Source organism: Ovis aries, chromosome 3 (assembly GCF_016772045.2).
Source record: "Ovis aries strain OAR_USU_Benz2616 breed Rambouillet chromosome 3, ARS-UI_Ramb_v3.0, whole genome shotgun sequence".
Classification (NCBI taxonomy): domain Eukaryota; kingdom Metazoa; phylum Chordata; class Mammalia; order Artiodactyla; family Bovidae; genus Ovis; species Ovis aries.
In genome coordinates, this window is record NC_056056.1 from 1636101 (window position 1) to 1652281 (window position 16181).

At 64.6% G+C, this 16181-nt stretch overlaps 1 protein-coding gene across 2 annotated transcripts in view; it reads right to left on the reverse strand.

The window, feature by feature from the left end:
- The window catches only part of COL5A1 (collagen type V alpha 1 chain), a 139281-nt gene that overhangs the window by 81635 nt on the left and 41465 nt on the right, over window positions 1-16181 (reverse strand). For both annotated transcript variants that reach the window (XM_027966118.2, XM_027966117.2), the window contains exons 5-7: window positions 2576-2707; window positions 1161-1298; window positions 42-293 (exon numbers count right to left, since the gene is read on the reverse strand). In XM_027966118.2, the coding sequence (XP_027821919.2) occupies window positions 42-293; window positions 1161-1298; window positions 2576-2707 (522 nt within the window). The remainder of the gene's footprint in view (window positions 1-41; window positions 294-1160; window positions 1299-2575; window positions 2708-16181) is intronic.

A 16181-nucleotide genomic window follows, 5' to 3' on the forward strand; every position in this document is an offset into this window, starting at 1 on the left:
CCCCCGCCCCTGGGCCCAGCCCGCTCGCAGGGAGCAATTACGTTGGAGCCGTTGGAGGTGAGGACCGTGCTGGTGGGAACCTCAGCCCGGGCGCCCTGGTCCGGGTGCTGGTCAGGGTTCTCATCCGGGTTCTCGATGCCTTCACCGTAGCCGAAGTCCTCGTAAGGGGGTGGCGTGTAGTAGTCCTCACTGGGCACGTAGTCATAGTCGCCGATGCCGGGGTCCTCCTCCTTCCCAGGGCCCTCCGTGGTGCTGGGCGCTGAAGGGGCTTCTGTTGGGGGCTGGGTCAGCTCCTGAGAGCCGGGCACAGACATGCAGGGTTAGGGGGGCGGCCAGCGCAGTGGGACCAGGTCTGGGGTTTCCTCCGAGGCCGGAAAGGGAGGCAGACCCATCGGCCAGCTGGACCCTGTGGACTGGGGTGCAGGGGCCCCTCGGTCCGGGGGAGGCAGCCCAGCCGCGGGCCGTGCTGTGCATGACTAATCCTGCGATCACACTCCCGGACAGGGAGAACGCTCATGACTTCTTAAAGAGCAAGATTACAGGGAATTCCCTGGCGGTCCAGTGGTTAAGCCTCCACGTTCTTACTGCCGAGGGCCTGGGTTCCACCCCTGGTTAAGCCTCCACACTCTTATTGCCGAGGGCCTGGGTTCCACCCCTGGTGGGGGAACTAGGACCCCGCAAGTCATGCAGCAGCCAAAAATAGGAGGGAGAGAAGCTTCCAGACTCAGAGCCACACAGGCCAGCGTCCCGGGCTCTCTGTGGGGAGCAGGCCGTGTTCCATCATACCCACGTCCCCCCCGCCTCCCCCACACCGGGGGAAGCCCTCTGCCCCACACTCCCCGTGGGCAAAGCGCATATGGTCCCCGGTCCCTCATTTTCCTGCCAAGCTCCTACCCACACCAAGCCTGGTCTCCACACATCACCACACGGCCCCCCATTCTTGCCAAGGCCTCCTTATCCCCTTCCCTCGACCCAGGGGCCAGACCTTGGCCACGCCCTCCACCCCGCACCAAGGCCACCAGGGACCACCCCCCACCCCGCACCACAGCCCCCGGGGACCACCCCTACCCCACACCACGGCCCCCGGGGACCATGCCCCACCCCTGCACCACGGCCCCGGGGACACCCTCCACCCCGCACCACGGCCCCGGGGACCGGACCTCGGGCACCTCCGTGGTCTCCCGAGCAGCTTCCACGGGCGTCTTGGTGGGGACGGGGTCCTTGCCCGTGTCGTCCGTGTCCTCGTAGTAGGGGTACTCGTAGTAATAGGTGTCTCCTTCATTGTCCCCATCTGGGTACTGAGAGCAAGCGGGGTCGTGTGAGCAGGGCTGGAGCCCCCTGCCCCACCGGGACGCCAGCCTGTGTCTCCCCTGCGGGCTCAGACAGTAAGAGTGGACCCCATAAGCTGTGCCCTGCCCTAGGCGCCAACCCTGTGGGCCTGACAGATGCGACCCCCAGCTCCCGGGGAGCAGAGTCAGCCCCTCGGGAAGTCCTGGGGAGGAAACAGGCCCCCATGCCCTCTGAAAGGTCCAGATGGTCTGACCTTGAGTGCCCGAGGGCCGGGACTGCCAGCCGGACCATGGGCTCTGCTGGCAATGCCGCTGCCGCCCAGGGCCCCTGACCTCCACGGAAGGCCCAGACCACACAGGAGGGACTTCCCGGAGGAGGACACAGAGGGTGCTGCCCTCTGTATGGGCGGGAGCCTGGGGGTGGCTGGGAGGCCTTGGCTGCAGGGACCCAGAGGGGAGCACTGTCCACCCCCTTCTCGGGATGTGGGGAGACCTCCTGAGGAGGAAACGGCAACCCGCTCCAGTGCTCTCGCCTGGGAAAACCTCAGGGTCAGAGAAACCTGGCGGGCTCTCGTCCAGAGGGTGGAAAAGAGTCAGACATGGCTTCATAACTGAATCCAAGACACGTCTGAGCCAAGACCCCGGAGCTTCACAGAGCGCCCCCTTGTCTCCTGACTGCTCGTGAAAGAAGGGGCGCTCAGCGGAGAAGTGAACGGCAGGCCCGAATTTTACTTAAAGGAAACAGGAGTCAAACCTGAGCAGGGAGGAGAGAGGATTTGAAAATGGTGCCAAAAACTGACAATCAAGTCAGCTGGGGTGCTGCTGGACTGTGGGAGTGGGTGGACGGGCGGGCCGGCCCCAGCCCCGGTGGGCAGGTGGCGGCATCAGACACGACCCGGGAGCTCCCAGGACAGGCTGGCCCTCTCAGTCCCTGCTGCTCTGGGAGTCAGAGCACCCGTCGCTGTGCAGGGACAGCGCTGAGCCCCTCCTGCCCCGCAAGCTCCAGACGGCCCCCAAGGGCACCTGCAGCGTTCCCGCTCGCTCAGCGCCCACCCCGGAGCTGAGCCCAGCTCCAGCTCTCCTGACCCAGAAACTTGTGTGAAACGCTCTTGACCAACGTGCTCCGTGACTCGGTGGCTTTGGAGCACAGAGCGCTTCGTAGAGTGAGTCAGGGATCCACCTTGTCCCCAGGAGCGACTGTCGTCTCGCCCAGCGGGTTTACTTGAAACGGGGGTCCCTCCATCCCCGCCCCCCCAAAGTCTGGCCACAGCCCCACCAGGACTCACGTATTCGTCTGGGTTGGGGTCCTGAGACTGGGGTTTGTCGGGGACGGCCGTGTCGCAGTCTGGGCTGTAATGCTCACAGTAATCGTAAGCCGCCCGGTGGTCCGAGACGAGGAGCAGCTGCTGGATGTCACCCTGGGAGAGGAGAGAAGCCGTGAGCAAGTGGCACAGAGGGGGCCCGCTGGGCACCCAGGAGAACTGCCTGGCACCTGAGAGCTGGTCCTCAGGGCAAGACCTCCTGTGGGGGAGCTGCCTCACCCAAGCCAGCCACCCACCCATCCACCCACCCACCCACCCACCCACCCACCCATCAACACACCCATCCACTAACCTCCCCACCCATCAACCCAAACACCCATCCACCCACCTACCCACCCATCAACCCACCGATCCACTCATCTATCCATCCACCCACCCACCCATGCCACCGCCCGCCCACTGGCCCCTTTGTCCACTCATCACACACCTCATCAGGTGCCAGTTGCAGCCCCCGCCCCGATGTCCAGCTCTGTCTGCCAGTGTGCACAGAGGGCCTCTCCCCGTTACCGTCACTGACCACCGCCTGGCTGCGGCACCCCAGGGCTCGGTCCACACCCACTCTGCTTTCCCACCACTGGCCACTGTGAGGGGCGGGCACGCGGGGTGAGCTGCCTGCTGCTGTCCCAGCCCCGGGGCCGTAACAGCAAGGAAGCATCGTGGAGGCAGAGCCAGCGAGGGGCCCCACCCGCCCGTGGCTCAGCACGACCCGCCCAGCACCCAGGCCAGAGCCTGCCCTCTGCACACCCACCCTCCCTCGGCCGGCACAGCCCTCCTCTCCCCTGCCCTCTCCCTGTTTGGGTGTCCGAGGGTCCCGGCCCTCACTTTAAATGCTCCAGCAGACGAGAACCGTAAGTCAGAGCAGTGAGTCAAGGCCACTCGTTTCTATTAAACACTGTGACTTCTATTTCAAATCTCATCCAATTCAAAGAAAATATCTTCTCCCTGCGACTGGCAGCTTGACATCCTTGGGCTGTGTTGCTTCAGTCGTGTTTGACTCTTTGTGACCCTACGGACGGTAGCCCCCCGGCTTCCCCGTCTAGGCAAGAGTTCTGGAGTGAGCCGCCATGCCCTCCCCCAGGGCTTCTTCCCACCCAGGGGAGGAACCCGAGGCTCTCAGGTCTCCTGCTTTGGAAGGCGTGTCCTTTCCCACCAACATCACCTAGGGATACACACGCTCCAAATGAAGCTGCTGGAAAAAAAGAGGCTCAGGGCCTGCGTGGGGGCAGCCGAGACCCTGGGCAGGGGGTGCACCCCTTGACGGAGCAGCCGGCGCGCTCGGCACAGTTCCTGTCTCCCGGGAAAGCCCCCGTCCCGGGGCTGCGGATATGGCCGGAGTGCCTCTGTATCCCAAGGCACCCGGCTCAGCACCCGGGCTCACAGGCCCTGCACCAGGGGGTGAGGAGGCCAGGGGCTCAGCCGTCCACACCCACACACAGGCCCAGCCCGACAGAGACGCCTCTGTGCACCCCAGGCCCTGGGACGCTCCTGCTGACCTGGCTCTTGGGCAGGCCTGTCCCCACCTTGCCCACCCCCTCCCCAGGTGGCGGCAGTGATCACATGACCAGTCGAGCCCCCCTCCGCAGCGTGAAGCCCCCTTCATTTCCAGCACCCACCCTCCCCTGCAAACGCCCGTACGTGTTGAAAACTCATTTCCCTTGCCAAGTCCTTGGATGGGTTTTCACACGGGCCTGTTCTGTGGGCGTGTCCCTCAGAGGGCGGGAGTCTACCATCCGCCCCTTGGGGTCTTCACGGAAGCTCTGGTGGGAGATGCCAGGGGCCACAGCCCCTCGGGGCCTTGAGAGTGTCAGCAGGACAGCCCCCTCCACTGGCCTCCAGCGTCCCCCTGCCCCTCTCGGCCTCTCCACGCAGGGGCCAGGGATCTTTAGCAGGTTGCAACACTGGGCTGCCCCCAGAGATGTGAGCTGAGAGAGTTTACAGGGTTTCTGAGAAAGTCAAAGTCCCCGATGCAGTAAATCTGCCCCATTTCACAGACGGAATCTGACGTCAGTGGGGGTGGGTCCCCCGGCCTCCGCAGGCGATCAGCCCAAGAGCCCCAAACCCAGGGAACGCCAGCCCATGACGGGGTCCACCTGTGCCTGGCCATGGCCAGGAGCCCCCCACCCTGGACACGTGTCTCCTGAACCTCACCACTGCCCCGATTACTGACGGGGAAACGGAGGCTGGGGGGGTCGAACCAGGAAGGTCGTGCCGTGGACCTCCCTGCCCGGTGACTCTGGCGCCATCTGGCCCTTGAGCAGCGCCTTGGCCCCCTCGTCCGTGATGCCACGAGCACCCACCAGGGGTCCCTGCTGGGCCACCTCTGCCCCCCTGAAGTCCCCGCAGTGACAGGGGTGAGGTTCTCTTACTTACACTCACTACCCACTCCCTGCACTCCCTTCCTCCCCCCGCCGCAGCCGTCCCACAGAGCCCGGGCAATGGTGCGCGCCCTGCACAGCGAGCTACTGACCGAATCCCGCCCGCCCGCTCTCCCTTCGGCCCGTGAGCCCCCGACGGCAGCATTTCCCCTGGGACTCGCAAGGGCATGGGCCCGCTGCACCCGCTGACGGGGCCCCCTGGTTTCCACAGACCTCAGGACCCATGAGGTCAGTGCGGCCCAGCCCAGAGCAGGTGGCTGACCTTCGGGGGGCGTCGGGGGCACGGGGCTGCGACTCCATCTCCTCCGTCAGCAGCAGCCCAGCCCAGGATGCAGCATGGACCTCCCACCCCGGCCTGACCCACCACCCAGGCCCAGAGGGGGTGGATTCCCTCCCAGTGCCCACCAGGAGCTGCTGCCCCTCCCGTCCCCAGCCCAGCGCCCACAGCCTCCCCCTGAGGGAGCTGGCTCTCCTTCTCTTCCAGCTCCATGTCACAGGTGCACCCACTGAGGCCCGGGGGCTCCTGAGCCACTGCCCGGCGGTGCCCACTCAGAGCAGCCTGGCCTCCTTGCAGCCACGTGGCGAGTCCCACGGCTGTGCCAACATGGGTTTCCAGCGCCTGCAAACAACACTGCCGCCCCTTCCAGGCAGCCCTCCACGGGGCAGGTGCCCACCCCGCCCGCCTCGCGGACACGGGTGACAACCAGCATCCACATCTCCGATGCCAGGCCATGCCCTTTCACCTCCCTGTCTAGCTCGAAATGCCGTGCCCCGCGCTGGGCAAGGCACCTGCCCGGGGAGGCAGGGGAGCCGCGGCCGTCACAGCTTCCTCGCGCTGACGACACGCACGGCCTTCCCCTCTCACGCACCGTTGTCTCTGCCCCACCAGGTCAGCGAAGCTCTGCAGAGGCCCTACGAGCTTCTGCCCTGGCCCGGAGGCCATCGTGGCCATCCTACAGCCCGAACAGCCCCGACGCCCAGCGCCCGTCCATCTCCCGGCAGCGGGCAGGCCGGGCCACCGGCACACACAGATGTGAGCGTCCGTGGCTGAGCCCGGCGTTTCTGCTGAGGGGATCAGTTCTGCCTTTTCCAATAATGAGATTTGATCCAAGCTGCGCCCCTGCTGCGAGCTGAGGAAATTGCAGTTTCCGTTGGAGAGCTCTCTACAACCCCGAGGGCGCTGGAGGCGGGAAGCATCTTGGCCGAGACAGGGGAGGCCCCGTTCCGCACGTCCCCGCTCGTTCTCAGCTCCCTCCCTCCCTCCCTGCCTTCTCATCCTGCACCCCCTCCTTCAATTACAGCCACGCAGCGCCCGGGACCGCTGGGCACCACAAGCCCTCCTCGGCCAAACGAGACGGGCGCTCTGGCCGTGCGCTTGGCTTCTCCTGTGGCTCTTGCAGCTGATTTTGGCCGGAGCGCTTCTCACACATAAATGGAGACACGCGATCACTTGAGAGGACGGACGCCTCCTGTCTGAGGCTGCAGGAGGGCTGAGCTGCCCACAGAGCGATAGCAAGGGACAAGCACCGGCCAGCAGTTCCGGCCACAAGTCTGACCCGAGCGAGGGCAGCCCAGTCCGAGTCCACTTCCAAGCGAGAGAGGTATGGTAGGCATGCGCGTGTGCGCGGGGTCCCTGCCCACCCCTCAGAGCACTCCTCCTCAGGGGAGCCTGCTTCGTCTGACACGGGGGACTGGCCCAGGGGACACAGGGCAGGCAGGGGGCTTCGGCGAGTCACCCCCTTGACGTCCTGGGAGTCTTCCCACAAGAAAGGCCTCCCCAAGTACCCTCCTCCTGCTCAAGCTCTCCTAGCCCCAGCAAGTCACACCTGCTGGGTTAGTCTTCATCCTGGGCCACACAATGGAAAAGGAAGGGCCCCAAGCCAGAGGGGCTCTCAGTAATTCTTTCCATGGTATTCGCAGCATCCTTGGAGTGAGAGAGAGAATGAGACACCACTCAGGCGAGTGCGTGGTGAAGAAGCATTTCCGGTGGTTGGGTTGCTGCTGCCCCAGGCCTTGCTGGTCCGCGCCTGCGACCCTGCCCCCACCGTGTGGCCACCCTGGCTCCGGTCCACCTCTCACCTGTGCCCCCACCCCTGGGTCTCCTCACACCTGTGCGGATGCAGGTCTGGGTGCCTCACCTGCGTCTCCACAAAGGGGCTGGGGGCAGAGGCGGCGGGGAATGCTCAAGACCCAGCCTCCTCGAACCCTGAAACTGGCTGCAGTGACTAAAGGGTCAGCTCTGTGAGCTCAGAGGGTGGACACTTCATCCCCACGCCGGGGGAAGGGCAGCAGAACCAAGGCAGGGGCCAGGCTGGCTCACTGGCCCACCGGACTCCGTAAAGGCAGGTGTTCACGTCCTCTCCCCGCCAGCTACACTAGGTGAGCAGCCCAGCCTGGCTGGCACATGAGGAAACCTGGCCAGTCCTTCCCGTCTCTGGACCCTCAGGCAGCAAGCCTGTGGGCGCTGGGCTGACCACACGGCGGGGGGGACACGTGTCATGACAAGCTCCACAGGGAAGAAGCACAAGCCTGGGCACCAGGCACGGAGGGTGAGGCAGTGACCACAGGTGGCCTGAGTGCCGGAGTCCCCTCCTCACCAGCTGGGTGCCCTTAAGCACGTCACTGAGTCTCTGCAGGCCGCCACAGGTGCATCTGCAAAGCGGGTAATAAGGTCCACCTCTCATCAGTGTCCTGGTGACTAAGAGCGATGGAACATGCAGGAGGTCCAGCAGGACTGGCCCCTGATGAGGCCTAGACAAAGTGTGACTGTCACCACCTCCATCACGGCCACCACTGCTACAACACCACCACAGTCAAAACCATCACCACATGACCAAAATCACCACCACCACCATCACTACCGCCATCACCACCATCACAACCATCACCACCATCACCACCATCACCACATCACCACCATCACCACCACCACCATCACAACCATCACCACCACCCCCAACTCCAACATCGCCACCACTGTCACCATCACCACCATCACCTCCATCATCACCACCATCATTGCTGTCTCTGTCACCTCAGTTCCCACAGTCACCCCCATCCCCATCATTAACATCACCACCATCACCGTCACCATCAGTCCTGGGTCCCTGTCAAAGGCTCACCAGCCTCTCCCTCTGAAGGCAGTCTTCTGACTATTCATTCTTTCACCCTTCCAGCTAGGATTTTTAGCAAGTCTATAATGAGCCTATGGACACAAACGTGTGAATCGTGTCTTTGACCTCAGGTCTCAAGCTCTCATTGATTCCTCAGGCGGTGCCCAGGTGACGAAGTGGATAACTCTGCCCGGGGAAGTCAAGGAAGCCATCTTGCAGGTGGTGGCCTCAGGCCCGGGCCTGGTGGAGGAGGTGGGTGGTGAAGGTTCGTGCTGAAAGTCCTATTCCTGGTTCTCACTCCGTCAGCACCTCACCTCTGCCTGGAAGAGACGCTCCACTCCAGGCCCCAGCTCCAGCTCAGACTCCAGGTCTTAGTTCAGCTCTTGCGTCATCCTGCCCTCCGTTTCCAAGGTGTCACTGTGATGCCACCTCACACCACAGCCGCTAGCGGGCTGCCTGACTCCTGCGTCCCCTCCACGTGGACACCCCACGCCCACCTCACACCACGGCCGCTAGCGGGCTGCCTGACTCCCACATCCTCTCCACGTGGACATCCCATACCCACCTCGCGCCATCCCACACCTGCCTTCTGGTTGTTGCGAACCCAAGTGCAGAAATCCACTTTCACTCTCACGGAATCCCAAAAGACCGTCCCAGCTGGAAGACCTGTCTGCATCTTATTCTGTGAGCCAGGAGAGTAACCTGGCATCGTCTGTGACAGGCGGGGTCTTCCTGCAGACCCTCAGCCACCAGAAGGCCTCCCATGCAGAACACACACTCCTCGTGGGGGCCAGCCAGGGGAGTGGCAGGCAGGGGCGACTTCAGAGGCCAGGACTGACCCACACGCTCCACACCAGCGCCCGCGACCTGAGCAGACTCTGCTGCGATCCAGCCTCTTCTGCGATCCAGCCTCACTTCGAGCACTGAGGCCCTGCGGTACGATGCCAGCCAAGGTCCCAGGCTCCCCCCAAGACCCTGCCACCTCACCTGCAGACACGGGCGTGAAGGGTGCGACGGTGTGGCTGACTCCCAGGGACAACCTGCACGTCCCAGTTCCTGAGACATGGCCTCAAACACAGCCTCCAGGGAGCACTAACTACAAACCGGGAGCCTGGGCTCTGTAGGAGGTGGCGGGTGCTCAAGGAAACTAGCTTGTGGGGTTATCTCTATTGACTGATGTGCAGAATTCTGGGGCTCCGGAGGGTTGACAGTCACCACAGTGCCCTAGAGTCCTGGCCTCTGGGTCCTCGGGTGCCATCCTCCCAGGGGACCCACAGGTCAGTGTAAGCTGCCTCATGCCACCAGGCAGGCCTCCAGAGTGGCGTCAGCCCGGCTGGGCTAGGACGCGGGCCTCCTGCTCACTGTTTCCATGGAACAAGCCTGCAGGCCTCTGCCAGGCTCAGGAGGGGCCTGCTCCCACAGCGTCTGGGCAGGGGAGGGCCTGCCTGAAACTCCGTGGGGTCTCTCTGGACCCCTTCTTGCCGGCCTGGGTGGAGATGCCCCCCACCACTGCTAGGCTCAACATAGATCCTGAGTGCCCGGTGTGACCCGGGCCAGCATCCCTAACCCCTCAAAATCACTGTGCACCCGAGGGGCAATTCCAGACAAAAGCCCCTTGGCTGGGACGGCCGCACATGACCATGCTCCGGCTGGGCTGGGCTCAGCCGTCACACCGCCCCTGTCCGTGGGCTGCCAGCCACCTTCCCCAGGCAGGAGTCATGGCCCCGGCGCACCCAGGGCCCAGCCCCTCCCAGATCTGAGAATCAGAAGACAGAAATGCACCTCCAACTCTCTGCGCACGGTCCTCACTGGCCAGTCAGCTGCCCACTCAAGTTGGGAGCTGTGCACAGGGGTGCCACCCACCCCACCCAGCCGGGAAGAGACTATCCCTGCCCCCTGGGCCCTGTGGACGACTCGGCAACCCAAGAAAGACCTCGATTTGAAACCAAGCAGTCACGCCAGCAGACCCGCGTTTAATAACCCGCACGCGCCCTGCGGGCATCAAAGGGAGAGCAGCCCTCCCCACGCTGGCCCGAGCAGCAGGCTGGATGGGGATCCCAGACCAGAGGCCCCAGTCCTCATCCCCGGAACCTGGGGACGGCGCCTTCTGGGGAAATGGCGTCTTTACAGGGGTAGTTAAGTGATGCGTCTGGAGAAGAGATCAGGCTGGACTAAGATGGGCCCTGACTCCAGTGACTTGAGTCTCTGTAAGAGGCGGACAGAGGAGAGGAGAGGGCGGTGGGGATGGAGCAGGGAGAGGCGTGAGGCGCCCACAGCGGGGTCGCTGGGCCTGCGCTTCCCCGGGGATCCCTGCCCGCCCCCAGGCCACCCAAGGCGGTGCCCCTCCGGACTATCCACCTGCTGCTGGGCTGGGCCATGGCCCCTGTTCTCCAAGCTGGGAGGGGCAGGAGGGACCCTCCCTGGAGGCCCCGGGGGAGGCTGCCCCACCGACTTCACACTGCGGATCTCTGGCCTCCAGAACTAGCACCTATCTCATTCCTGTCTTTTTAAGAGACCCAACCAAGGACGTCTGTTTCTGGGGTCCAGGAAACACAGAGACGGTGAGGTCCCTGTCCTCACCAGGAACAAAAGGGGGTCCCCGTAAAGTGGCCAGAGCTGAAGCAGAGGGGCTGCTGGCCATGGCTCCCGTGCACCCCCCGCACCCCAGAGTCCCCCGCAGGGCACACGGCGGCTGCTGCACGGGGCCTGCGATGGCAGGGGCTGCTCCCGGGCGAAGCGCCGCAGGACGGGAAGGAGGGAGCAGGGACCAGGGTGGATGCCGCCCTCCAGCCCGGCCTGGCCCAGGACTGGAGCCTGCTGGGACAGCCGGGGGCGGAGGTGCCCCCTGGGGGTCCTGGACCCAAGACTTAGCCCTGGGAGCCTCCGCCCCTCACCCCGTCTAAGGTCCAGGCACACGTGTAGACTATGACCCTTGCCTTGCAGACGCTGGGCCCTGCTGGGCCCCTCTGAGGGCCAGGGCCTCCCCTGGGAGTCGCTGGGGGGCACACGCGGCCACACCAGCCTGGGCGGGACAAAGACGTGGGCCCGGCACGCGGAAACACCTGCAGGGCCGCCTCTGTGCTGCCGGGTCTGGTGGGAACGTGGCCGTAAGGCGGCTGCGGACGGTCATGCAGAGCGCTCGTAGGGGGTCCCTGACGCTTCGCTCTGAGTCTCGGGGGCTGAGTGTGCAGTGGAGCCCAGCATCGACCCAGAACGCTCTGGCCTGTCGTGCAGACGAAGCTGCAGCTCCCACCTGGCCTGGCACCAGGGCCCAGCTCCTCGCTCTCCCAGGACAGGCCCACCTGGCAACCCCAACCGGAAAAGCACTCGTGTGCCTGGGGTGGGGATGGCACCTGGCCTGTGAACACCCTCAATAGTGGGGCTGGGGGCCCCGAGACGGCCCCGAAAAGCCCCCGGAGCCGCTTGACATCCTCAGACGCCCTCCTGCCTCACCGACGTCCGGCTGCACAGCGTCTGAGCGGACCAGAAGGTGAACCCAGACTGGTCCCGCCAGCCCCACCCAGCACCGCCTCCCACGGAAGGAAAAAGCCCTCCCTGGAAGAGGGCGGCCCTTCTCCAGCCATTAGCAGGAGACTGACAGAGCCGGGGATGGTGGGCAGAAAGGGGCGCAGAAAAGTGCAAACGGGGGTCACCAGCAGAGCAGCGGGGCCAGGCCCGGCCGCGCCCGCGGGAGGAACACGCCCCAGCAGACCGCCCGTGGCCTGAGGGGCCCAGGAGCCGCCTGCTACCCCTCCCGCTGTCCCGTCACCTCCCCCGTCTCCCCTGAGTCACCAGACCAGCCAGTGTCCTGCACCCAGCGGCCTAGCCAGCTGGTCAGGACAGGATGTCACCAGAGGGGCTCAGGGTCACCGGCCACAGCCTCAGCCTGACACCAGCCGACTGCTCCCTCTGCTCTGAGGCTCCGACACCAGACGCCCTTCACGTCGAGGAGTGCGAGCCGCCTCCCAAGAGAGGGATCCCAGGCCACCTCCGATAACTGCTGGGGCTGCGGCCCCGCTCCTACCCCGGGAGAGCTGAATTCCAAGAAAGACGGTGTCAGTGGGAAAGACAGGCTCCTGGAAGAAGGGCCTCGGGGATTAGGTAAACCCCTGGGGCCGCCAAGAGGCTGGAGGATGGCAGACAGACAGCAGGACCCTTCCTAGGGCGCGAAGCCGCTCCCTCCCCACGGGCACCCACAGGGTTTGCAGAGAAAAAATCCAGATTACAGTCTGTTTGGTCTTGTTGCCCTCGAAATTTTCAGCACCTTCAAAGAGGATTTGGCTCCTGGCCCAGAACTTACTGGCTCCCTGACCCCCCGGGGAAGGCCTCCTTCTCCACATCCCCCTCCCTGTCGAGGCTCACCTGAGGGGAGGATCCTTCCCCCAAGGAGCCCAGAGCACCACCGGGTCCTGATGTGCCCCCATCCCACCCTGCAGACCCCTCCATCTGGAGCATCAGCCAGCTCCAGGTACACAGGGGAGCCCAGCGGGGTGCAGGGTCCACCAGACGGGCCCTGCGCTTCCGAGTCCAGACCAGGGAACGGTGCTGGGCAGGCAGAGGGCCCCAGGCACGCAGGGAGGGCGGCTCTGGCAGCGGCGTGCGCTGGCTCCGCCTGCCAGGCGCCAGGGCTTCGCAGATCCCACCAGCCAGGGGACTCCCGTGCGCTCGGGGCTTGGGCCGGACGATGGGCCCAGAGCAGGGCCCGGCACCCGCCAGCACGTCTGGGACCACCAGGGAGGCGCCCTGGCTCACGATGGTCCCAGTTTCCGCGGTCAGACGGTAGAGGCGCCAGGCGCTGGGACTATCGTGCCTGCCCCCATCACGACAGGACAGGCCGTGGGCCCTGGGCAACCACAGCTCTGGGCACTGACATCGCTGCACGGCAGTCGGCTGGGCGACCTCCGGTAAGTTACTCAACCTCTCTGGCGCTGATGACCCAGCACGGGGAGGCCAAAGCACACAGGTGGTGAGTGGGCACGGGGCCCTGCGGGCTTCCCACCCGGCCGTGCCCCCGAAGAAAACCAGCCGCTTCCCACCGCCTGCCAGACGCACCCACTCCCCAGGCAGACTCGTCTGTTTCCAAAAACACAAAGCTTGTTCCTAAGCCCGGGGTGAAAACAAGACGTTTTCCTGCACAGGGGGCCCTGCAGGACCGCTCTTGGTGGGGGTCTGAAGAAGGACCCCCGACCTTCCCGGACAGCAGGCCCCGGGGGGCGGGACAAAGCCTGGGGAGCCCCCACGGCTCTCGGGTCCCAGGGCGCAGGCCTTTCCCAGGAGAAGGGACAGGACGCAGGGCACGGAGCTCCTGGGAATGTCACTGCGGGCGCCTGCAGGCAGCTCCCCGGGCAGCCCTCAGGCACGCACTCCACCTGGGAACAGGGGTGCAAGGGAACAGGGGTGCAAGGGTGGAGAGCAGCGACTGGGCAGCCAGCCCGAGCCCCTCCTGAGCCGCCAGGGCACCAGGAGGGGCGGTCCCCACGGGGACCTTGCCCAGGACAGGCCCTGGCTGGGGCCTCAGCACCACCCTCCCTACAGCTCTCTGGGCCCAGGACAGGGAGCCTGTGAGCTCAGGTGGCCCAGCCCTGCATGGCGTGGGGCCCTTGTCTCCAAGGCGTGTGGCCAGCACTGACGTCTCAAGGCGGGATGCGGGACAGCGTGTGACCCCACGCCCCCGCAGGGGGGGACCTCGGTCACAGCCGCCGCCACAGCTGACGGATTAGACCCCAATGGGAGCTGACGACAGGCCACCCGCTCTGCCAGGGCGCCGGCCGGTGTGGTTCACTGTGGTCCCACGGTGCAGGCGTCTTACACAGGTCACGGGGCACCCCAGGTACCCAGCATTGGCCCTGCCGTGCCCCTTCTGCAGATGAGGACCCTGGGCCTGAGGGGGCCTCCAGGCCATCAGCCGGTCAGGAAGTGCCTGAAGGCCTGAGGGGTCGCGCTGTGCAGTCGCTCCTCCCGGGGGCTTTGGAAGGGTGGGGGGCGCTGTGTCCCCGACTGCAGGGCGGCCCCGTCAGAGGCAGGCTCACACCAGGGCCAGGGTGGGGAGGGGGGCCCAGAGAGCGGGGGCGGCTGCCCCCTGCCCAGCCGCACACCAGGCCAGCGGCGGCCCCAGGGAGGCCCCGGCAGGGTGCGGACCAGCTGAGAGTGGGCACTGCTCTGCGGGGAGCGCTGTCCGCCTTGGTCCTCTGGTCTCCACGCCCCCCACCTCTCTGGACAAAGAGGCCTCCGAGGGGCCACACACACCCCGGAGAGCCCGGTGCCCCCCGCAGACGCTCTAGAGTTCAGCAAGTCCCCGTTTGGAAACAGTGCAAATCGCGAAGCCCAGTCTGTGCCAGAGGCCACTTGGCTGTCCACCAAAGTACCAGAACCTTCCAGCTCCCCCCTGCAGCTTGCAGAGCTTCAGGACAAACCGGCTTTTAATGAGGGGAAGTCACCCTCCCCGGGGAAGTGTGGCTGCTGGGAAACGGTTTTCAACGGCGCTGGCTCCTCCTTCTAAGGAGACGCCTCTAGCAGCCAAAACAGCTAAAACGGCAAGTGCCACTATTTGGGATCTGCTGAAAAGTTAAATCATTTTTACTTCCAAACATAAAAATAAAGATTCTGTCTCACTTGCCATAAGACAAAGGGTGGCTGGGGACCTGAGGACCACCCTCCCAAATTTATCTGTGAAGGAAGAAAAGCAAAACCGGTGCTCGGGGCCCTGAGGGCACCCTGCCGCCGGCTCCCGGGCCTTCAGCAAGAAGGATGGGACGGGCCACGTTTTCAGACACGGGCAGGTCCAACAGCCGGGAGAGGCCAAGGCTACGCGACGGCTTCCCTCACAGCGTGAGGAGTTTGCGGTCAACAGAAGTGCCTGGCAGCCCCTCAGCCTCAGATTGAAAGCCACGACCAGGAAGAAGGGCTCCTGGAATTCCGAACCTATTTCTGAGCTGCAATCAAAAAGCCTGCCTGCTTACTGAGCAAGACCTGCCCCAGTGGTCGGAAGGCTAAGCAGAGGAGAAAAACCTGAGCTCTCCAATTTGAGATCTGCTTCTTTGGACAATCATAAACTGTTTTCCCTCTCTATCCATAAACCTGGGTAACAGTGGTGGAAGCATCGGAGGTCCTCAGCCACCCCTCCCCCGCGCAGGCATCTCAGGGCGGCGGGGCCTCGTGGCTCATAAACAGAGCGGCTGGGACTTGGGCCCGCCCTGACCTCCCCAGGGCCCCCTACAGCCCTGGCGTCTCGACAGGCTTGTGCTCGTGGGAAAATAACTCTTCTGGCTCGGAAAATCAGGGAAGAAGAATTTGGCGTAGGATCCTTTTAAGATAGATAAAGCTTTCCCCTGAATCTTTACGGTAAAAGACCCGCTAGCAGCACACCAAAGGAACCGGAAATCAGAGAGATCCAGACCAGGCGCTGCGCAGACAAGCGACTGCACGGCCTGTGAGTTCAAACCCCAGTCTGCTCACGGCCCCTCCCCTGCATTCAGACTTCCAGCGCGAGGAGCGAGGGCAGTGGCAGGCACCCAGGCTCCCGGGCGCTGGGCAGGGGCCCCAAGCCAAGTGCTTCACAGAGGAGCCCCCGTGAGACCCCCGCGAAGGCAAGGCTGCCAGCACCCACGTGTTACAAATGAGTCCTGAGGCTCCCCAGCGGCACTTGCTCTACCCAGATCCTCGCGCCAGCAGGAAGTCTACACCAGCAAAACACTCAGTCCCAGTCTGTGCAACCCCCAAGCCTTGGACACCAGTTCCCCCGGGGGAGCCCCGAAGCCGCTCGGGCCTGGGTCAGCCCAGCCGTCCTGCAGTTCATCCCGGGTCTCCGGGCAAGCGTGGCCAGAGCGGAGTCACGCTCAGAGGGCGTATCCTCATTACACCCCAAATCTGGCAGCGTCAGCCGGACCCAGGAGCCCAGCCCGCCCTGTGGTCCACAGGCTGCGGCCGCCCTGAACGGCTGCTCTGCAGGAAAGTGGCCAAGTTCAGCAGGACGTGCAGACCCACCGTCCCAAGCTGGCTCTCCCACCCACCGCTTCCACGGAGGCGGCTCTTCTGATCTTCCTTGCTAACCCACACTTGACCAGCTGCGCTCCGTCCCCTGCT